Source organism: Erithacus rubecula, assembly GCF_903797595.1.
Source record: "Erithacus rubecula genome assembly, contig: scaffold_585_arrow_ctg1, whole genome shotgun sequence".
NCBI lineage: Eukaryota > Metazoa > Chordata > Aves > Passeriformes > Muscicapidae > Erithacus > Erithacus rubecula.
In genome coordinates, this window is record NW_027635753.1 from 5,277 (window position 1) to 28,697 (window position 23,421).

General features: G+C 42.4%; 1 protein-coding gene across 1 annotated transcript; it reads right to left on the reverse strand.

The window, feature by feature from the left end:
- Nucleotides 1-201: 201 nt before the first annotated feature.
- LOC306816438 (ubiquilin-1-like) lies at nucleotides 202-23,175 on the reverse strand (the record flags this gene model as incomplete). Its single annotated transcript, XM_079332883.1, has 8 exons — nucleotides 22,869-23,175; nucleotides 12,347-12,492; nucleotides 5,275-5,390; nucleotides 3,924-4,186; nucleotides 2,974-3,132; nucleotides 2,038-2,278; nucleotides 1,376-1,518; nucleotides 202-294 (listed from the first exon to the last, which is right to left on the reverse strand). The coding sequence occupies exons 1-8, from the start codon at nucleotides 23,025-23,027 to the stop codon at nucleotides 202-204; spliced, it is 1,320 nt and encodes a 439-aa protein (XP_079189009.1). The 5' UTR covers nucleotides 23,028-23,175.
- Nucleotides 23,176-23,421: the final 246 nt, after the last annotated feature.

Here is a 23,421-nt window from a genome sequence, read left to right on the forward strand (position 1 = left end):
ACTATAACGCCGATTTAAATTTGAAAGGGATGGAGAGATAAATCAAGCATTTAATTATCAAGGGATAATGCAACTCAGTGTCTACAGCTAATGATAATACACATATTAAAATGTAGTTTAAAGTGAAATCAAGAGAAAGCAGCAGTTTATTGCAAAAATTTCTCACTAAATTTCAGACATTTATTAACAACACTTAGTATCTCATCTTACTTGTTGAAGGAAAGTAGGAAGCTGTTGTCTCATTTGCTCCTGAAGTTGAGAATTTCCAGCAAATAAAGGATTATTCAAGATAATCTATGGGCCAAAGATATTTGATATCATGGATCAAGCAGTGGATGAAAAAGTAAATACTATAGTGGATTTTAAGACAACTATTTACCATTTATGAATCGGATAACAAGATAACAGTCTATTATAACCTCAGAGTAATTCTCTCCCACTTTTTTCACCAAAACTTGTTCTGAAACAGTGAACCACCACCCTGAGAACTGACTGAAACAATCGGTGGTGTGGAGCTGGTTTTTTGCTGTTAATTTTTTTTCTTTGGGTTTTTTGTGTCTTTTTTTTATTTTATTTTTGGGTGTGTTTTTTGTTGTGGTGGTTTTGTGGGGGTGAGGAGGTGGTGGCATTAAACTTCTGAAGTGAATCCTTGCCAGTTCCTTACCAAAGCAACCTAACTTGTGTAACAAGAAAAGTCTTTTCTAGTCAACCTCCACTACTGATGTGATGGTTTCCCTGTAAATTTTGTTTGCAAAAAGCCTGGGATATTTCAAATTAACTGTTTAATATACAAAATTATATTATCTCCATTCAAGATTTTACTTTGGATATTATTGCTGTAAGTAAAATCAAAAAGCACTTCTACAATACCATTCATAAAACAACAGCATCACTACTTTTATTGCAAGTAAGGATCACAGGTGAGAAATCAAAACCAGATTAACAGCTAAATATGGCACCAAATCTTTCCCCTTCACTTCTGTCCTCCCAAATTAAGGTGGGTATTTATTTACTAGCAGATCTATTTGATTTATAATCAAAGTATTTGTTTTGTTTAACTGGTTCTTATGCTAGGCACAAAATTATAGAGCTGTATGAAACATACGCAAACACACATTGTTACAAGAAAGTGCCTAACATGATGTCCAACTGCAAATTGAAGAAACTTACTGCAACAGATTGTTAAAGGTAACTAGGTAATTATTTCAATAAGTCAGATATTAACAGAATTTAAAAACTGAACCATTTGCAACAAACAGGTTATTGTTGAGAAGTTGACATGGTTATTCTGCATTGAAAATATTACTGTATCATAAATTCAACTCCTTTTGTCACTTCAGTGCACTCAACTCATTGCTACACCAAAAGCATTTACCTGTACTGCAAGATCAGGATTCTGGCTCAATGACTGCATCATGCTTCTCATATAGGGTGCAGACAACATATTTTGCATAAGTTGTGGATTTTCTGTTATCTGTTGAAACAAGCTCTGCATTCCTGGTGGGTTCAACATACCAACTTAAAAAAAATGTAAAACATCACTTTAGTAAAAATCTTGACTACAGTCACATTAATTAGACTGCCTAGATCTGGGATACAACTGTGGGGTTTTTTGTTTGTTTTTGGGGTTTTTTAAAGAGCTTTAGCTCTTTAAATACATCTCAACATGGTTCTGCTTACACAGATGCATCTGCCCTAGAAACAAATTAAGCCAAAGGTCATATACAACAAGCAGTCAGGCTAAGTATCTACATTATTAACTGTCTTCCTCTTTGTCTCCAAACAGAAAAAAAATATTATCATTCATTAATATATTCCCTACTTTTGTTATTTTAAGGCAGTACACAAGTATTGTTAGCACTCTTGGTTTATTTTTCATGTTTGTTTTTCTACAGAGGACTTTGATACTAATCAATTGTTCTATGGAAATAAACAACAATACAAACTTTTAATCAAAACATCTCTTTCTAATAACAGAATCCTTTCACCAAACTCCTGAATATTTGCAAATATATACAACTGCAATAACAGACACACCTCCTAGTCCAGGTCCCAAATTTGGTATAGTTGAGCTCTGTCCCGTACTAGCAGAGGTGCTATTTCCAACATTACTACTGCCACTGCTCTCACCACTGGTGCTGGTACTTGTGGAATTCTGAGAGCTGGACTGAGAAGCCCAGGGATTTGGTAAAGGATCTCTATTTTCTGTTTGAGATGGCTGACTGTCCCCTCCTGATGATTCATTGCTTACTAAGGAAGCAAACAGGTTACCTACAAACTACAGAAGGAGAAACAAACACACATCATCTATTAGTGAGCTATTTTTAAGTCTGCTAGAATCATCAAGTTACCTTTCCAACATTACACATGAAGACAAATGTTGATGGCTCTTAATCAATTATAATCACCATTCTAAAATAAGCCACTGTAAATATTCTGAAAAGATACCAACGTCGAAAAAGATATTACCTCCAACAAGGAAAAAACAATGTTAATCACACCTCGTTTTAAATGCAGCATTTGTTACTACACTAGTCCTTTGATCAAAATAAAATTATATCTCGCATAATGGCTTCCAATTTGGAAAAATTTCAAAGCCTTTTTTCTTTCCACCTTAGGTTCCAAGTTACTGAACACACTCGCGATTTTTCCTGAACCTCAGTAATTTTATAAGTCCAAGAACTAAACATAAATTTAGAAAATATATAACAAAAAATTATTAACATTAAAATAGCTTATCAAACTCACATAACAATCTTTATCCCTTGAAGTTTAAAAGAGCATAGGAACAAACCACACATTGACTTCAAGCTTCAAGAAATTGCTTTGTCAAGTACACATTTGAAAAATGATATTACTTATCTTCTTTCATGTTTGAAAAAAAAACCAAAAACCCCACAAAACCTACCAAAAATGCCCCAACAAACAATCGAAACCCACTTACTTTCAGTGACCCCTATAATAATTTCTCACCTGTTCCTGAGATGCATTCAACATCAGCTCCTGAATATCTGTGTACATACGTCGCAAGGCATTGTAGCCACCTGGTGTACTTTCAAGGTTGCTCAAGGCTCGATCTTGGTTTTGCATCATTTCCTGCATCATTACAGGGTTTCTAGCAAGTTCCAGTGTCTAATGAAATCGAACATGTAATTTGCATTAATTAAAAAATCCATTCTAAAGTGAAAACATCAGCATTTAACAGTATCTCAGTTATTAATGTCTAACTCCATTTGAAATTAGGATTAGAACCAAATCAAGACATCATCTTAGTGGGAGGGGAGTCAACAGAATTTTTTTACTTAGACAACATTCTGCCACAACTGTCAGTATGCTAGCTGAATCAGAAAACATTAACTAAACAGAAGAAAAAAAACCTTGAATATACAATCCTGTTTTCTTGTCTCTTCTCAACACGTTTCTTCCATTTCACATCAATACAGCATGCATCTTATAATGTGAACTTGAAAAATAAAAAAATAAATACCTAAATTTTCCAAAGCCTTCACTTGTTTCTTGATGCCTTCTGTCACATAACCTTATATAACTTTAGAAGCAATCAGAAGTACTCACAGTTGTATAAACTGGAAACAAGTAGTATTTTGGAGAATTCTTAATTTATAGTAAACTCACTGTTGACTAGACAACAGGATTTCACATGGCATTTAACTCTAAACTTAGAATACATGATTATACAATTTTCATCATCTTTCAAATCTATGCTTTTTTTAAATTTATCATCTTATTTCAGACATCAGCAGCTAGAAATAAAGCATGCATTTCCTATAGTGACCTTTTACAGATTTTCTAACAAGCCTAAATTCCTCAAAAAAATTTCAGCACTCATATAAGCATGTCCAATTCTTGCTCTTTTGTTCCCAGTTACAATATAATCAAAGGTCATGAGAGTTCTTTCTACATACCTGTCTCATTATATCTGGATTATTCAGCATGTGACTGATTTCTGGATTTCTCTGTACCAGTTGCTGCATTTGAGGGTTAGCCATAATTAACTGTCTCATCAGGTCAGGATTTGAAAGCATGCTCTGAACAAATGGATTTTCCATTATCCGAACCATCATTTCTGGGTTGGATATAAGTTGTCGTTGCATCTGACTTTGCAACTCTGAGAAGTTTGATGCATTTAAGCCCAGGCTACTCAGGCCTGTCCAACCTCCAAGGCCACCTTTAAGATGAAAGGAAAAAAATTAAACTTTCAGCTTCTAAACTTATCCAGGTTCTTTTTAAGTACAAAGTACATAAATATAACTCATGCTTTAAATAATGAAACTCAATGGAAATTCTCTTTGCAAGTCTGTTAAGGAGTCATCTACTAAGAGTTTGCTTTTTTACATAACAAGACATCTAGAAATCCAAACGGCATCCAAAATTTAACTTCTTGCAATTCTAACAGCTTTTCTTCTACTTCAGCTGAAGTTCAAGGGATGTTTGAATTTTGAGGCCTTGGGTTAATTCCCAACACTTTCCAATACATTTGTAGTAATCATAGACACACCATCAGCATGAGGAATCTCTTAACATGATGCATAATCTATTCTAAACAAAAAGTAGAACTCTTCTTTTTGCTGATGCAACAAGAACTAATAATGCTTTAAATTCTCCTTTGCAGAGTTCAGCAAACAAAAGTTTCACATTTTTAGAAGGTACTAGTCAATCTGGAAAACTGTTTACAACTAAAAAAGAAAGTGCTTAACAGTTTTTTGTTTTATTTTTTTTGTTTTTTAAAAAGAAAGCAAACAAAGAGCATTAATAACAAAATGGAGCAATTATGAAAAGAGATAATATGTTTAAATCAATAGCCTTCTGTCTCTATTCCTAAAAGAGAAGACTGATAATGCAATCAGACTCAGAATCTGAGAAATACTGGTTTGTAGGGTAGGAGTAACTTTGTTACTTGTTTCAAGTTGCGATGCTATGGGTCCAACTTCATTACTCTCTTCAGGCCAATTCAAATGCACTGTTAAGGAGGAGGAGGAGACTGGAAGGAGTTTACATATAGTGACAAAATGTAACATCAGTGGCACCTTATTACTGAAGATGAAACAGCATAAGCCTCAAGTTCTGTATATAAAAATTAAGGAAACAACTTTACCTCTGATAACTTACTGATCAAAAACTTATTCCAACCAATACCACAGATTTTTGCAATTAGTAATTTTATAATTTTTAAGTCCTATTTACATTAGAATAAAGCTCCAGAGATACTTAACTGAAACCAAGATAGCCACCATGTTATCTAACAAATATTCTTACCCAAGGCAAAAGAATTGATATTTGTTGAATTTGGTGTTGAGGTATTACTGCTCGATATTGATGTGGTAGTAATACTGCCAGTGGTGTGTGTTTGTTGACCTGGATGGTCTTGTGATCTATAAAAAGCAAGTAAAAAAAAATTCAAGTTGAACAAGGTGTGATAGGTTGACCCCAGACAGTTAAATCTCCACCCAGTTACAAAATTATTTTCCCCTCACCCCAGGCATGATGGGGAGAGAATCAGAAGGGCAAAAGTGAGAAAAACTCATGGGTTGAGACAAAAACAGTTTAATAAGCAAAGAAAAAACCACCCCAAACAAAACCAGAAAAGTGATGCAAAGAGAATAACTTAGCACCTCCCACCAGCAGACCACTGTCAAGCCAGTCTCCAAGCAACAGCTACTTCAGATAAGTTTCCCCTTGATTTTATTGTTTATCATGAGATTATATGGTATGCAATATCTATGGTCAGCTTGGTTCAACTGTCCCAGATGTGTCCCCTTCCCAACACTAGCCTACTTACTGGCCTTAATGCTGTACAAACACTGTTCAGCAATAGTTAAAACATCATTATTAGCAACACTCTTCAGTCAAGAATCCAAAACATCTCACTATATAGGCTGCTGTGATGAAAATAAAACTCCATTTGAACCAGATCCAGTACACAAGGTCTGGCATTTAATATAATAATGACATTTAATACAAGAACAGTATCATACTTGAGAATCCTAATTCACATTTTTTATTATTTCTAAAAGCCCCCCAAAGTCTAGATGCCTTCCTGGTCAAACTCAGAAGGCATACAGAGGTGGAAGCAAGGATGGGCAACCAGAGAAGAATAGAAAGATAGTCTGAATCTCTCTTTCGTTGATACAGTTATAAAACATAAAGCCCAAATGGAATTGAATTTGGCAAGGGATGTCAAAGACAACAAGAAGGGCTTCTTTAAGTACATAGATGAAAAAAAGAAGACTAGAGAAAATATGCAACTACTGCTTAATCAGACAGGGGACCTGGTTACACAGGGCACCAGGACACAGAAAAGGCTGAGATACTGTTTGCTGCCTTTGCCTCAGTCTTTACTAGCAAGACTGGCTTTCTGGAATATCAGGCCCCTGAGACCAGGGAAAAAGGCTGGAGCAAGGAAGATGTATCCTTGGTGGAAGAGGATCAGAGCAAGGAATACTTAAGCAAACTGGACATACATAAGTCCACGGACCCTGACGGAATTCACCCATGAGTGCTGAGGGAGCTGGCAGATGTCATTGCAAGGCCACTGTTGATATTGATCGATCATGGTGACTGGGAGAAGTGTCTGAAGACTGGACAAAAGCAAATACTACTCCTATCTTCAAGAAGGGCAAGGAGGAGGACCCAGAAAACTACTGGTCAGCCGGCCTCACCTTGATACGCAGGAAAGTGATGAAGCAGTTAATCCTGGAAATCATTTCCACACACATGAAGGAAAAGAAAGTCATCAGGAATAGTTAGCGTGGATTCACCAAAGGGAAGTCATGCTTGACCAACTTGATAAAATTCTATGATGAAATGACTGGCCTGGTAGATGAGAACAGTGGATAATTTCTACGTGGACTTCATGAAGACTTTCAACAGTGTCTCCCATAGTATCCTCATAGAGAAGATAAAGAAATAGAGGCAGGATTAGGAGAATGGAATACTGGCTGAATGACCAGATCCAGAGGGTGGTGTTCAGTGGAACAAAATCTAGTTGGACGATAGTGACTAGCAGTGGACCCCAGGCATCATTACTGGGTTTGGTCCTGTTTAACATCATTAATGAACTGGGTGATGGGGCAGAGTTGTACCCTCAGCAAGCTTGTGGGTGACTCAGAACTGGGAGAAATAGCTGATATACCAGAGGGTCATGCTTCCATCCAGAGGAAACTCAATAGGCTGCAGAAATGGGCTGACAGGAACTTCATGATGTTCAACAAGGGGAAGTGGTGCAAAGTCCTGCACCTGGGAAGGAATAACCAGGAACCCCCAGGCACCAGTATAGTATGGGGAACACCCAGCTGTAAAGCAGCTTGGCAGAAAAGATACTGGATCTTGGTGGACATCAGGCTGAACATGAGCCAGCAATGTGCCTATGCTGCAAAGAAGGTGAATAATATCCTGGGCTGCATTAGGAGTGTTGTCAGCAGGTCAAGGGAGGTGATCCTTCCCCTCTGCTCAGCACTGGTGAGGCCACACTTGGAGTCCTGTGACCAGTTCTTGGCTACCCAGTACAAGCAAGACATGGACATACTGAAGGGAGTCCAATGAGGAGCCACAAAGATGATAAAAGGACTAAAACATCTCTCCTATGAGGAAAGGCTAAGAGAGCTGGGAATGTTTAGCCTGGAGAATAGAAGGCTCAGGGAAGATCTCATCAATGTATATAAGTACCTGAAAGGGAACGTGCAAAGATGAAACCATGCTCTTTTCAGTGGTTCCCAGTGACAGGACCAGAGGCAATGGTTACAAATTGAAACACAGGAGGTTCTGTCTGAACACCAGGAAAGACTTTTTTTCTACTGTGAGGGTGACCAAGCACTGGAACAGGTTGCCTAGGGAGCTTGTGGAGTCTCCCTCCTTGGACATGTTCAAAAGCCATCTGGACATGTTCTAGGGCAACTGGCTCTATGTGGCCCTGCTTGAGCATGGGCATTGGACCAGATGATCCCAAGAGTCCCTTTCAACCTCTATCATACTGTGATTCTCAGATATCTACAATCTCATCACTTCTTCAGAACAGTAATTTTTAAGACTAAGAAAATGGAGGACACCTGGTGGATGAAGGGCAGTGGAAATGGGTCCCTACTTGAGGAGGTAATAAAAAATCCTCCCAATTCCCATCACCTACCCAGGTGACACTTCAGAATAGGTATGAGGCCCTGAATCTAGAGGGTCAGCCAGAGGACATAGAAGAAAATGATCTGCCCAGTGAGCCTCCCAATTACACTTTGTCTGTCAGACGATCACCACCTCTAGCATTAAAAAGAAAAGAAGGGTAATCGTAGTAGATGAATCCCTTCTGAGGGGAACAGTGGGCCCCATATGTCAACCGGACCCATCCCACAGGGACATCTGCTGCCTCCCTTGGGCCCGTGTATGGGATATTACCAGGAGACTCCCTGGGCTGATTGAGCCATCTGATTATTACCCACTGGTGATACTGCAGGCTGGCAGTGATGAGACTGAAAATAAGAGCACCAGGCCAATTAAAAGGGACTTCAGGGCACTAGGTCAAGTGGTTGATAGGGCAGGAGCACAGATAGTGTTCTGCTCACTCCCTTTGGTGGCAGAGATAAATGATGAAAGGAATAGGAGAGCCCACATTATCAACAAGTGGCTCAAGGGTTGGTGTCATCAGCAGAATTTTGGGCTCTTTGATCATGGGGCAACTTCTGCAGCACCTAGCCTGGTGGAACTGGATTGGGTTCATCTCTCTGTTAAGGGCAGAAGGATTTTAGCTCATGAACTGGCAAAACTCATTGAGAGGGCTTTAAACTAGGTCTGAAGGGGGAAGAGGATGCAGCTGGGCTCTCTGGAAGCAGGTCCAAGGATGGTAGGCCAGAGTTAGGGGTGAAATCAGCAGCCCAGCTGAAGTGCATGTATACTAATGCATACAGCATGAGTAACAAACAAGAAGAGCTGGAAGACATGGTACAACAGTAAAGCTATGATGTTGCCATCACGGAAATGTGGTGGAATGACTCACATAGCTGGAGTGCTGAGCTGGATGGCTACAAGATCTTCAGAAGGGACAGGAAAGGGAGAAGAGGTGGAGGGGTGGCCCTTTATATTAGGGAGGCTTTTGATGCCATGGATATTCAAACTAATGACAATGAAGTTGAATGCCTATGGGTAAGAATTAAGGGGAAGGCCAACAAGGTTGACATCCTACTGGGAGTCTGTTATAGACCACCCAACCAGGAAGAAGAGGTGGACAACTTATTCTAAAAGCAGTTGAGGAATGTTTCAGGATCACTGGACCTTGTTCTTGTAGATGACTTTAACCTACCAGACATCTGCTGGGAACTTAATACAGCAGAAAAGAGGCAGTCCAGGAAGTTCTTTGAGTGTGTGGAGGACAACTTTTTGTCTCAGCTGGTGAGTGAGCCCACCAGAGGAGGGACTATGTTAGATCTGTTGTTTGCAGATAAAGATTGGCTGGTGGGAGATGTGGTGGTTGGAGGCTGCATGGGACATAGTGATCATGAAATTATAGAGTTCTCGCTATTTGGTGAAATCAGGAGGAACATCAATAAGACTTCTACACTGTACTTCTGGAGGGCAGACTTGGGCCTATTTAGGAAACTTATTCAGAGAGCTCCTTGGAAAGCAGCCCTTAAAAACAAAGGAGTCCAGGAAAGGTGGGTGTGCTTCAAAACAGAGATCTTGAGGACACAGGAACAGACTGTCCCTGTGTGCCAAAAGATGAGCTGATGACGCAAATGTCCAGCCTGGATGGGCAAGGAGGTTTTGGAGGAACTTAGGAATAAAAAGAGGATGTATCATCTTTGGAAGGAGGGTCAGGTCTCTCAGGAAGTATTTAAGGGGGTTGCTAGGGAAAGAATTAGAGAGGCCAAAGCTCAGTTCGAGCTTAATTTGGCAACTTTTGTAAAGGTGAATAAAAGATGTTTTTACAAATATATTAACAGCAAAAGGAAGGGTAAGACCACCTTTTGCTTTCTACTGGATGCAGGAGAGAACTTCATAACTGCAGATGAGGAGAAGTGCTTAATGGCTTCTTTGCCTCAGTCTTTAGTGGGGAGACAGCTTGTCCTCAGGACAACTGTCCTCCTGGGATGGTAGATGGTGTCACAGAGCAGAATGGTCCCCTTGTTATCCAGGAGGAGGCAGTCAGAGAACTGTTGACCTGCTTGGATGTTCATAAATCTATGGGACCGGATGGGATCCATCCTAGGGTGATGAGGAAGCTGGCAGATGAGCTTGTGAAGCCACTCTATCATTTACCAGCAGTCCTGGTTCACTGGTGAGGTTCCAGATGTCTGGAAGCTGGCAAATGTGAGGCCATTCACAAAAAGGGTAGGAAAGAAGATCCTGGTAATTATAGGCCAGTTAGCCTTACCTCAGCACCCTATAAGACAATGGAACAGTTTATATTGTGTGTCATCACCCAGCACTTACAGGATGGCCAGGGCATCAGACCTAGCCAGTGTGGGTTTAGGAGGGCTAGGTCATGTTTGACCAGCCTGGTCTCTTTTTACGACCAGGTGGCCCGCATGGTGGATGCAGGAAAGTCTATGGATGTTGTCTATTTGGACTTCAGCAAGGCCTTTGACACTGTCTCACACAGCATACTACTGGAAAAGTTGGCACCTCACAGCTTGGACAGGAGCACACTTTTCTGGGTTAAGAACTGGATGGATGGCCAGGCCCAGAGAGTGGTGGTGAATGGTGCTGCATCCAGCTGGTAACCAGTCACCAGTGGTGTCCTTCAGGGGTCTGTGCTGGGGCCAGTTCTGTTTAATATCTTTATTGATGACATGGATGAGGGTATTGAGTCTTTCATTAGTAAATTTGCAGATGATACTAAGCTGGGAGCATGTGTTGATCTGTCGGAAGGTAGGATGGCTCTGCAGAGTGACCTCGAATTGTGGGATGGATGGGCAGAGTCCAATAAGATGAAGTTTAACAAGTCCAAGTGCTGAGTCCTGCATTTTGGCCACAATAACCCCCTGCAATGCTACAGGCTGGGGATGGTATGGCTGGACAGTTCCCAGGCAGAAAGGGGCCTGGGGCTACTGGTCAACAGCTGACTGAACGTGAGCCAGCAGTGTGCCCTGGTGGCCAAGGCCAATGGCATCCTGGCCTGTATCAGGAGTTGTGTGGCCAGCAGGACAAGGGAAGTCATTTTTCCTCTGTACTTGGCACTGGTGAGGCCACACCTTGAGTACTGTGTCCAATTCTGGGCCCCTCAGTTTAGGAAGGACGTTGAGACACTTGAGTGCGTCCAGAGGAGGGCAACAAGGCTGGTGAGGGGCTTGGAATACAAACCCTATGAGGAACAACTGAGGGAGCTGGGGTTGTTTAGCCTGCAGAAAAGGAGACTCAGAGGTGACCTTATCACTCTCTACAACTTCCTGAAAGGTGATTGTAGTCAGGTGGGGGGTTGGTTTCTTTCTCCAGGCAGCACTGACAGAACCAGAGGACACAGTCTTAGGCTGCGCCAAGGGAAATATAGGTTGGATATTAGGAAAAAGTTTTTTATGGAAAGAGTGATAAAATACTGGAATGGTCTGCCCAGGGAGGTGGTGGAGTCACCATCCCTGATGTGTTTAAAAAAAGACTGGATGTGGCACTTGGTGCCATGGTTTAGTTGAAGTGTTAGGGCATGGGTTGGACTCGATGATCTTGAAGGTCTCTTCCAACCTAGTGATTCTGTGAGCCTGTGGATGGGCATCACTCCATCTGTTACCATCTTTTTATACTATCCTTAAAGGAGAGAAAGCTACCAAAATCTATAATACAGGATCTATTCCATAACATAATGTTAGTAGGTCACCCCACTGAACATCAAATTAACTTAGTCTTATTTCATCACAAGACTAGTATCAGAAATGTAATATTCTTTAAGACTGTAAGAGCATGATAACAACGTAGTTACACAAAGTTAACAGCATTATAAACTACCACAAGCACTAAAGGCTGCTTGCCCAATTCATATGCTCACCACATCTGTCTATTGCAGAAGCATAAGCATGGGTGCTACCATGCAGTGAAACAGATCAAGGTCTATTGAGACTATATTCAGACTGTTATTCTGCACCAACTGCAACTAAGACACCAATTCAAGTGATTTAATAGTAATAGCTTAGTTTGGAAGACAACATTAACTTTCAAAAAGTGTATGTATGATATCTAGGGACACAACCTTACACATTTTGGGGTTGCTTCTCTTGTTTAACTGCAGGAGTATTTGTACTGCTTTTGAATACATTTTAGTCAAACCTAGGTTTGCCCAACAGAAAGCTATCACACTAGGAATTAAGAATATTTTTACTACTCAAGTAAAAATAAGATTGCTCATCAGTCAGGTTACCTGTTTTGCATTTTGATGACCAGGTGAACAGTAAGTCCATCATGAATCCCATGCTGAATCAAAGTATCTTGAACTTTTAAAATTTTTCCAGCAAATATCAAAACAAGTTGATCAGTGTGGGACTTGAAATGCTTAGAGATTTCTTCCTAGAACTAAACAGAAGTTAATATTAAATAGTTGCATAATTGAATACTGATCTATTTTTTAATAATTTAAGGAATAACTATTTTGCTCACATTTATTATAATAATATATTTTGCTATATACAATTTAGAAACATTATTGAAACAATCCATTGCTGATATGCTGAGAATGCAACAAAACATTATGTTAATTCAGTCCACATTTGTGCAGGCACTGAAAGGAGCAGTATCCTTCCTTCTTGGACATATTATTGTTACCTTTCACATGTCAAAGTAGCAATCCTTTTCACACAGTCAAAAAATATTTCTTGGGCCGCTCTGCTCTCTCATCCAACTCATGACAGCTATACAAAATGTGCTTCTGGCCCAGGGCATGGTGAACAGACACATAGTTCAGCTGACTATTAAATCATACCTTCATTAAAACAACTGAACCTGGAAAAGCAATTGTATTTCTTCCTGCCTTCTTAACCAATAACAACCATGTCATACTTTGACTGACTTCTGACTGAGATTCAATATTTTTCGTAAAAGTACTCTGACAGAAAAAGAAAAATATAAAAAGGAAAATATAAGAAAATCAAATAAACCTGTTTAACATGGCTAGTCAGTAGACTAAATGTTTCCTAACAGACCTTAGGCAGTTGGAAAACCCTTCAGAAGCCAACAATATTTAACATTCTTCAAGTAATATGGTCACCTTGATTTTTAAAAGAATCCTATTCCAAGCATCCTAGTCAACTCTCATATAGGAACCTCAAACATTAATCTTGCAATGACTTACTATTAAATAATTATATAAGAGGCAGGGCTAAAAATCCCCCACAAAATGGAAACCCCCACTGTATTAATACTCTGAAGTCCCTAATTGAAAATGTTTATAGCATAGTAAGAGACAAAAGAGAACCTCAAAAAATTAGTCTGAGATAAAACAGAGGTAAGAAATCTCTGTGCCTGGGTATCAGGTAGCATTTGTTCAGTTAGCACTCTGCTCACAGTTAGTTCCAGTTCTTAGAGAAACATCTTTTAAGTCTACTTTATACTGGTGTCCTGCTTCCAGCAAGGACAGAGTTAATTTTTTTCAGTAGTTGTAAGGGGGCAGAGGCTGGAGGTGTGTAGGCATAGCTAGGTTGTTATTCTATAGGACCTCAAGTCATTGCAGGGAGTAAGGGAATCTCTGGCTTCAACATAGCAGGAAGGGGAAAGCAAACTGCCCTTTGTTCATTGTTGCCGGGCTTCATGGTGAGCATTTTTGCATGTGAATCACCCTCTCTTTGGTACATTTTTGTTATTAATATTGTTGCTGTTCCTGTTTGTTTTCTTACCTCATTACTGTTTCCAGTAAATTGTTCTTATCTCAACCCATGATCTCTGCCTTTCCTGCCTCCCATCAGAGGAGGGGAGGGAGCAGCTCATGGAATTTTTAGTGGAAGTACTAAATTAGAGAGTACCATTTCTAAACCACAACAGCCTTAACTGGAGCCCAACATGAGGCAAGAAGGGTTGAGATAACAACAGATCTGCCCAGAGCAGGTTGGAAACAAATTTGATCTAAGCACTTCCTATATTAGGTATGGAGCCACTGGTCACAATCTTGTTTAGTCTGTTCATGTGGGTGTGGTATCTACCCCATATATATTTCTGTATGTGCTCCTTGCAATATTTTTCAGAGCAAGGAGAGGGATCAGGATTGCTCTCTTGGTGTACTGTGAGATATCAGTTTATGACACGATAACATCAAGGGAAATGAGGGTCATTTAGGATGTCTCTTCAGTGTTGCTCTCCTGCCCTGGCCTTGGGTGCTACCTTTCGGAGTCCATTAATAATCATACACAGCCTGTGGGGGAAAGAGGAGGATAGTTTTCCCCAGCTTTTCACCCCCTTTTCCTCCTTCAGGCCTGTCACAACAGCTTTTGAGAATTTTGAATTTCCTTTGGATGTTATGGAAAGCCTCTTCTTGTTGCTAAGTCTGCCAGGTCTCCTCACTGTGGTCCACAACATGTTTAGAGTCAGGACAGAGATTTCTGGGGAAGTTACTCAGAGATCTGCCCCGAGGGTAAATAGTCATGAGTGGCATGGAATGTGGGAGAAAATGGGCTAGATTTTGGAGGACCTTTCTGCTCTAATGATTTCTGAGTTCACCCCTGAACAACTACAGGACCCTGATAAAGTGACAGAATAGCTTGCAAGAACAATGCTGTGGCAACTCCAGAGAGGAACAACTTATTGCAGTGTGCTGGGCCCTGGCTACTATTTATTGAACACTGATCATCACTAGACAGCACCCTCAGGGGGAGGAGGAGGAAAGCGGAGCAACTGCCACCGTGGCCACTCAAACCGCAACTAAACCAGAGGAACAATGAGTGCTGGTAGCATCGCTCCTATACAGAAGAAGAAATCCAAGACCAAATCAGTTCGCATAGTGAGGGATGAAGAGGAAGTAGGGCCCTCACAACAGCAGGAAGAGGCAGGGCCAGAGATAATCCCCAGATCCCTACCTCAGGGTGAGATGCGAGATACACAAAAAGATTTCAGCCTCTGCCAGTTGAGTGAAGCCCCGTGACCCAGCTGCTCTGATGTTGGGATATTGCAGCCCATGATATGGAACTAGATGGTAATGAAGCCAAGCAACTGGAATCCCTGGCCCAGGATGTGGGCATTGATCGGGTGATTCAGAAGACACAAACTCTCAGCCTCTGGAGGCGACTGCTGTCAAGTGTGAGGGAAAGGTATTTTCTCAATAATGTTTTAATAGTGTGCCCAAGCAGGTGGAACATCATGGAGCAAGGTATCCAGTGCCTGAGAGAATTAGCTGTGATGGAGGTACTCTATAGGGGTTCAAATAACGAGCAGTCCCTATAGATCTAGATGAGGTCCGGTGCATACAGTCCACATAGCAGAAGTTTGTATGGAGTGTGCCACTGTCATACACCAACTCATTGCCATTGGTGTCAATAAAAGAAAGAGAAAAAACAGTGCCTCAGGTGACTCCCTAACTCTGGCAATATGACGATCATCTTTTTTCTTCCCTACCAAACTGCACCTCAGCTGTGGAAAGACTGTCCAAGACTCTTTTCATGCCCTCCTAGTACAGACCAGAGTCTCTGCTATTGGGAGCAAGTGCCCCCCTACTTGAGAGAGGGTCCACATCACAAGGTAACCTGCGGTTTTATCTTCATGACCACAGAGACATAGGAGGTGGGATGGAAAACCCACCTCTTCCTGTAGAAGCAAGGGTATGTGAGTTGAGAGGAAGAACAACCACCATGGGAAATTCTTCAAGGATAAACGGCGCTCCAATTTCCCATGGGAAAGTCCTCAGACAGAATAGGGCTCATGTCACTTCTGATCCTCTTGAAGGGACCTTCAGGTCATATTGACAAGAGGTGAGCAACGAGTACTGTGACCAGAACTAGAAGGGCCCTGCCTCCAGCCAGGTGGAAGAAAGTGACAGTAGGATCTATTGGACTGTGGATCCAATGACCTGGCACATCAGACCCACAAGAGTATAAGGCTTTAGTTGACACCGGTGCACAATGTACCCTGATGCCATCAAGCTCTAGTGGGGCAGAATCCATCTCTGTTTCTGGGGTGACAGGGATCCCAACAGCTGACTGTACAGGAAGCTGAAGTGAGCCTGACTGGGAATAAATGGCAAAAACACCCCATTTGTGACTGGCCCAGAGGCCCTGGGCATCCTTGTCATAGATTACATCACGAGAGGGTATTTCAAGGATCCAAAAGAGCATTGTTGGGCTTTTGGAATAGCTGCTGTGGAGACAGGGAATTAGACAGCTGAACACCTTAGCTAGTTTCTCAGAGGACCCTTCTGCTGTGGGACTGCTGAAGGTCAAAGAACGACAGGTACTGATTGCTACCACAACTATGCACTGTTGACAATACTGCACCAACTGGGACTCCATGACCCCCATCCATAAGATGATTCATGAATTGGAGAGCCAGAGAGTGGTCAGCAAGACTTGCTTACTCTTTAATAGCACTATATGTCCAGTGCATAAGTCCAGGGGAGAATGGAGACTGATGGTGGATTATTGTGGCCTGAATGAAGTCACACCATCACTGAGTGCTGCTGTGCCAGACATGCTGGAACTTCAGTACGAACTGGAGTCCAAAGCAGCAAAGTGGTGCCACCATCATCATTGCTAGTGCATATTTTCTTCATTCCTTTAGCAGCAGAGTGCAAGCCACAGTTTGCTTTCACCAGAAGGGGTGTCCGGTACACCTGGAGGCAACTGCCCTAGGGGTGGAAACACAGCCATGGACTGATGCAGACTGCACTGGAAAAGGGTGAGGTTCCAGAACACCTGCAGTTCAATGATGACATAATTGTGTGGGGCAATACAGCAGAGGAAGTTTTTGAGAAAGGGGAGAAAATAATTTGGATCCTCCTGAAAGCCAGTTTTGCCATAAAACAATGTAAGATTAAGGGACCTCCCCAGGAAATTCAGGTTTTAGGAGTGTCCTGGTTTGAAAGGACAGGTGTCTGCCAGTAAGGGCAGAAGTTTCCCTTTGGAATAGAGACTTTGGTTCCACTCCCCCCCCCCCCCAAGTATTATAATTGTTTGAATCAAGGACTCTGAGGCAGAGATAAGGGGGTGGGAATAACAGCTCTTTTACTAATATATCTAACTGTACAAGCAGAAAACAATAACAGTTAAAATTGCTAACAGAACAAAATAGATAACTCGGTGTCAGTCCCTTTAGATGCAAGCACGCTGTCTCTGTGTTTAGTCCACAGCCCGGATCTGCCGAGGGCAGACAGAAACGGAGGCAGGAGGGAGGGGGGTGGGGCGGCAGCGGCCACGCCAGTCTTGGTGGGAACGGGCTGGAGCGGCGGCTCCTCACTCACCGTGTGTGTCCGGGTGATCAGCTGTGTCCGCAGAGGCAGGAGGCTGGAACGGGGCAGATGCAGGGCAGGTGATCGCAGAGGGTCTGGCTCGCCTGTGCTCTGCCGCGTGGGCTGACGATCCCGGGCGTCCTCCTCTGAGCTCGCCGGAAAGCCAAGTCCCCTCCTGGAAGCCTCAGAGGCCCCTCCGGGAGCCGTTCCCACCCACCCCTTTTGTCTGGACTCATCAGACACCCTGGGTGTAACCCGGCCAGCTCCATTGGCATGATAATGGGAAAAATTCTTTCAATTGACACAGTAACAGAAAAACACTCAATCCCCAACAAGGAGTAAAATGGCAAGGTGAATGTCATCAGATCCCAATGGATGTGGTCGACAAAATAGCAGCTATGTCCCCACCAACCAGCAAGAAGGAAACACAGGCTTTCCTAGGCACTGTGGGTTTTTGGAGGATGCATATCCCAGACTGCAGTCAGATGGTAAGCCCTCTCTATCATGTGACACAGAAGAAGAATTATTTCAAGTGGGGTCCTGAACAACAACAAGCTTTTGAACAAATTAAAGAGGAGATTGTTCATGCAGTAGCCCTTGGGCCTGTCAGGACAGGACAAGATTTGAAAAATGTGCTCTACACCACAGCTGGGGAGAATGGTCCTTCCTGGAGCCTCTGGCAAAAAGTACCTGGGGAGACTTGAGGATGATCCCTGGGGTTCTGGAGTCGAGATACAAAGGATCTGAGGCCTGTTACACCCCAACTGAGAAAGGGATACTGGCACCTTATAAAGGGGTTTGAGCTGCTTCAGAGGTGATTGGAACGGAAGCACAGCTCCTCCTGGCACCCCAACTGCCAGTGCTGGGGTGGATGTTCGAAGGGAAAGGTCCTTTCTACACATCATGCCAGTTATGCTATGAAGCACGTGGATTGCTCTGATCATGCAGTGAGCTCAAATAGGAAACCGCAATTGCCCAGGGATCTTGGAAGTCATCATGAACTGGCTTGAAGGCAAAAGTTTTGGACTATCATCATCATCAAAGGAGGAGGAGAAAGTAATGTGCTGAGGAGGCCCCACCATATAATCAACTACCAGAAAATGAAAAGTGGTATGCTCTCTTCACTGACAATTCCTGCCATATTGTAGGGGTACATTGAAAATGGAAAGCTGCAATATGGAGTCCAATGCAGTGAGTTGCAGAAGTTGAGGGACAAGTTGGATCAAGTCAGGCTGCAAAGCTGAAAACCATCCAGCTGGCTTTAGATATTGCTGAGCAAGAGAAATAGCCAGCACTCTACCTCTACACTAACTCATGGATGGTGGCAAATACTCTGTGGGGGTGGCTGGACTGACAGAAAAAGACCACCTGGCAGCACAGAGGCAAACCCATCTGGGATGCTGAATTGTGGGGAGACATCACTGCCCAGATAGAGAAGTTGGCTGTAAAAGTACATCATGTGCATGTACACATACCCAAGAGTGAGGCTACTGAAGATAAACACAGCAATGGACAATTGGATCAACCTGCCAAGATTAAAGTGTCTCAGGTGGATCTGGACTGGCAACATAAGGGTGAATTGTTTCTGGCTTGGTGAACCCATGATTCCTCAGGTCATCAGGGAAAAGATGCAACAAACAGATGGCCTTGTGATCAAGGGGTGGACTTTACCATGGACACTATGTCCCAGATTATCCATAGCTGTGAAACATGCTATTGTCAAGCAGGCCAAGCAGGTAAAGCCTCTGTGGTATGGGGGACAATGGTCAAAATATAAATATGGGGAGGCCTGGCAGATCAATTACATCACACTGCCACAAACCCCCCCAAGGCAAGCTCTGCATGCTGACAGTGGTGGAAACAACTACTGGATGGTTGGACATGCACCTTGTGCCCCCACGCCACTGCCCAGAACACCATCTTGGGCCTTGAAAAGGCAGACCTGTGGTGACATGGCACCCCTGAAAGAATTGAGTTAAACAAAAGGACTCATTTCAAAAATGGTCTCATAGACAGCTGGGCCAGAGAGCTTGGGATTGAGTGGGTGTATCATATTCTCTGTCATGCACCAACCTCTGGGAAAATTGAACGGTACAATGGACTATTAAAACCCACATTGAAAGCAATGGTCAGTGGGACCTTCAAACATTGGGATCTACATTTTGCGAAGACCACCTGGTTAGTTAACACTAGAGGCTTCACCAATTGAGCTGGCCCTGCCCAATAAAAACCTGCACATACTATAGAAGGAAATTAAGTCCCTGTGGCATATATGAGAAATGTGTTAGGGAAGACAGTTTGGATCAGTCCTGCCTCAAACAAAGACAAACCCAGCTGTGGGATTGTTTTTGCTCAAGGACCTATGTGAACTTGGTGGGTAATGCAGAGGGACAGGTAAACACATTGTGTAACTCAAGAGGATTTGGTCTTTGGGTGAGAACAGCCTGTAATGTTGAATTGTATCATATTGGTTGCTGAATGGCACTGCCACTGTGTGCCATAACTACCATGGACAATGAGGATGAACTGCTCCAGATACACCTGTCATGAGCTCTTGATGCAGCAACCAGCCAATAGCACACCAGCCCTCCTGTCCTGGAAGGCATCTAGGATGGATAGAACCCACAGTCACGGACATAGAATCAGCAATAACAAACCCTACGTCACCGAAGTCTTCTAACATAGGAAAATCTTCCTCAAATTTGAACTGCTGAAAACCTGACTTACATCAGTGGAGCAACATAAAATATACTTTGTGTAGCCCTAAATTTAGGCTAGATAAACAAAAATATTTATCTGAAAGTCTTAGAGGGGTTTTTTTGGTTTTATTCTGAAGTGACTGTAAACAAAAACAAGTCACTAAGTCATAATATTAGTTATAGGAATGCACAGCAAACTAAAAGCTATTAGGTTGTATTAATTTAGACATTTCCTCCCCCTCATCCCCAAATAGGGCAGACACTGCTGGCTTGCCTATACCAACAGAATAACCCACTTGCAGATCCCATATGCATTTGAACAGATGCTCAATTTGATTATTAAAGGCTAATCTATTTTAAGGGCTGGCTCTAGAAACATCACATCTATTGTTATTATCATACATCATGCTTATTAATAACAGGAACTTATTTTGACTGTTTAAGCAAAACAGCTAATACTAGTCACACTAGTCATGCATATTTTTTGGTGTTATCTGTAACTTTGTCCAGAAATCAAAGCAAATGGTGAACCCACAGGGGCAGCAGCAGTCTTACTTCACATGAAGATTCAACTGCATATCTAATCTGTTAATATCAGCTCAAAGGGATACCAAGACAATACTTAAAGATATCAATAGACAATGAAGACATTTTAAAGCAATATATTCTATTAATCACTCTTTTAAAATTAGTTTTTTTAATAAAAATTTATGGGTTTGTTAGCTTGTATAACTATTTCAGTTTTTAAGACGACCATTGTTGGGGGTTGAGTGTTTTTCTGTTACTGTGTCAATTGAAAGAATTTTTCCCATTATCATGCCAATGGAGCTGGCCGGGCTACACCCAGGGTCCCTGATGGGTCCAGACAAAAGGGGTGGGTGGGGACGGCTCCCGGAGGGGCCTCTGAGGCTTCCGGGAGGGCACTCGCGTTTCCGGCGAGCTGGGAGGAGGACGCGCGGGATCGTTCAGCCACGCGGCCGAGCACAGCAGAGCCAGACCCTCTGCGATCACCTGCCCTGCATCTGCCCCGTTCCAGCCTCCTGCCTCTGCGGACACAGCTGATCCCCCGGACACACACGGTGAGCGAGGAGCCGCCGCTGCAGCCCGTTCCCGCCTGGGACCAGCGTGGCCGTTGCCGCCCCTCCCCCCTCCCTCCTGCCTTCGTTCCCGTCTGCCATTGGCACATCCGGGCTCTGGACTAAGCACAGAAACAGCGTGCTTGCATCTAAAGGGGCTGACACCGAGTTATCTATTTTGTTCTGTTAGCAATTTTAACTGTTATTGTTTTCTGTTTGTACAGTTAGATATATTAGTAAAAGAGCTGTTATTCCCACCCCCCTTATCTCTGCCTCAGAGTCCTTGATTCAAACAATTATAATACTTGGGGGGGGGGAGTGGAACCAAAGTCTATTCCAAAAAGGGAAACTTCTGCCCTTACTGGCAGACACCTGTCCTTTCAAACCAGGACAACCATCTACTAGGAAAACCTGATACTCCCATTGGGATTCACATTTGAAATTATGCTGTAAAGTTAAATATATTAATAATTTGCATCTTAAATTAATTTATTTATAATTCCTGAAGTCCCCAGTATTATTGCAATCAAATTGGTTTTCAGGTCAAATGTGATCCTTAAATCAGAACCATTATATTATATAAAAAACAAAATGGAACTACAAAGAATTTTAAAATTAGGTGACACACTGGCTGGAAGATCACTCAGAGCTTAACTCACGTTTTGCAATTCCCTCCTGAAAACAAATGTCTTCTGCTTCATCAGCAACTAAAGATTTAAAGCTCAATTTTAATACGTTAATTGCACTCTTACATATGTAATCAATTTTTTGATGAGGTTTGCAGCTACCAACTACACGAAAACAAAAATCCAACATGATGTCAAGCTGCATACACTGAGTTTCAGAGAAATTGTATAGAAAATTAAATAAGCTCTGAATATCCTTCAGGAACTGTCATCTTTTCAAATATTTTAGCATAGCAATATCTATATCCTTCACAAATAGGGGAGACTGGCTTTATTGATATCTGCCTTATCCTTTGACCACACATTTCCTACAATTTGTAGCCTCCCAGTCTAAACAAATTAAGTCCTAGTAAATACTCCCATAGAAGGCCTCCAAAACCCTGAAGTACTGCAGGAAGTCTTGTCACTGATTCAGTAGGTGCCACTTTTTCTCTTGAAACAAAGGCAGAATGAGATACTAACTTTCATAAAAACTTAGAACAAAGACCCTAACAAATAAGAGATATCAGACAGTATTACACTGAAGCATGGCAGAAGCTGTGCTTTATTTGTAGTGGAAGTTTTGCACAGTCTAAAGATGGGGTTTTTCTAAAATTAAGAGATCATTGCCATAGCTTACTCACTGTTTCTAAAGCCAATTTTAGATCAAGATAGTTATTGGCACTATAGCATCGTCACGTAGGTGACTGCATGTCTTCTACAGTTGTACTAGTTAGCCAGCGAGCCTCCTATTGCCATACTGTCAGCTCAACAGGGCAACTCAGAATTACGAAACAAGCTATGTCCACTTCCCGGGCTGGCTCTCAGCATCGCAACAGGGAGGAGCCGTGGAGGAGACGACGCAGGTTCCTTCACCACTCCCAATAGCCTGTTATCAGCGGCCCTCCACAAGGCCAGCCAACCCTGATAATCACCCAACAGCACCGAGAACAGGTCGGATAAGCAAAAATTGCTTAGTCATTGCGAAGGGCCCTCACCCTCCAGCGTGGGAGGCGGAAACCACGGACCAAGGCTCTTTCCCCTGGCTGCGCTCTCCACCCACTCCCCACCAACCCCTCACCTGCTGGATGCTACTAGTCTCGGGCACAGCGAACACTTCATTCTCCTTGGGAGTCTTCACTGTGATTTTGATGATTCGCATCTGGGCAGCAGCGAAGCCCTGAGCGGAAGACTCGGAGGAACTGTGGGCCCCCGCAGAACTCTCCGCACTCTCCGACATGGAAGGTAGGGCCCGACTCACTCAAACCGTAAGGTTCCAGGCGAGTCTTCCATGCCACCGTCTCAGTCTCAGAGTGGCGGACAGAAACAAACCAACTGACCCACGGCGCGCACTGATGACACCCCAAATCGAGGAAGTTGCTAGAAAGGGGAAGCTGTTTCCCCGGTTGAGTCCGTTTTCGGTGCGCTTGCGCGCTAGGGGCGGTTGTTTAAAGATTTAAAATCTGAAAAAGAGACGGTGACAACTAGCTCCTTAAATTGCCATATGGAAGTTTTAAATTTAGTTTTTATATAGTCAGGTGACTACAGTACTCTGAAAATCCAAATAAATGCATTAAAAATGTTATTATGAGTTTTAGAATATTAAAGTGTGATGTCATGCATATAATTACACT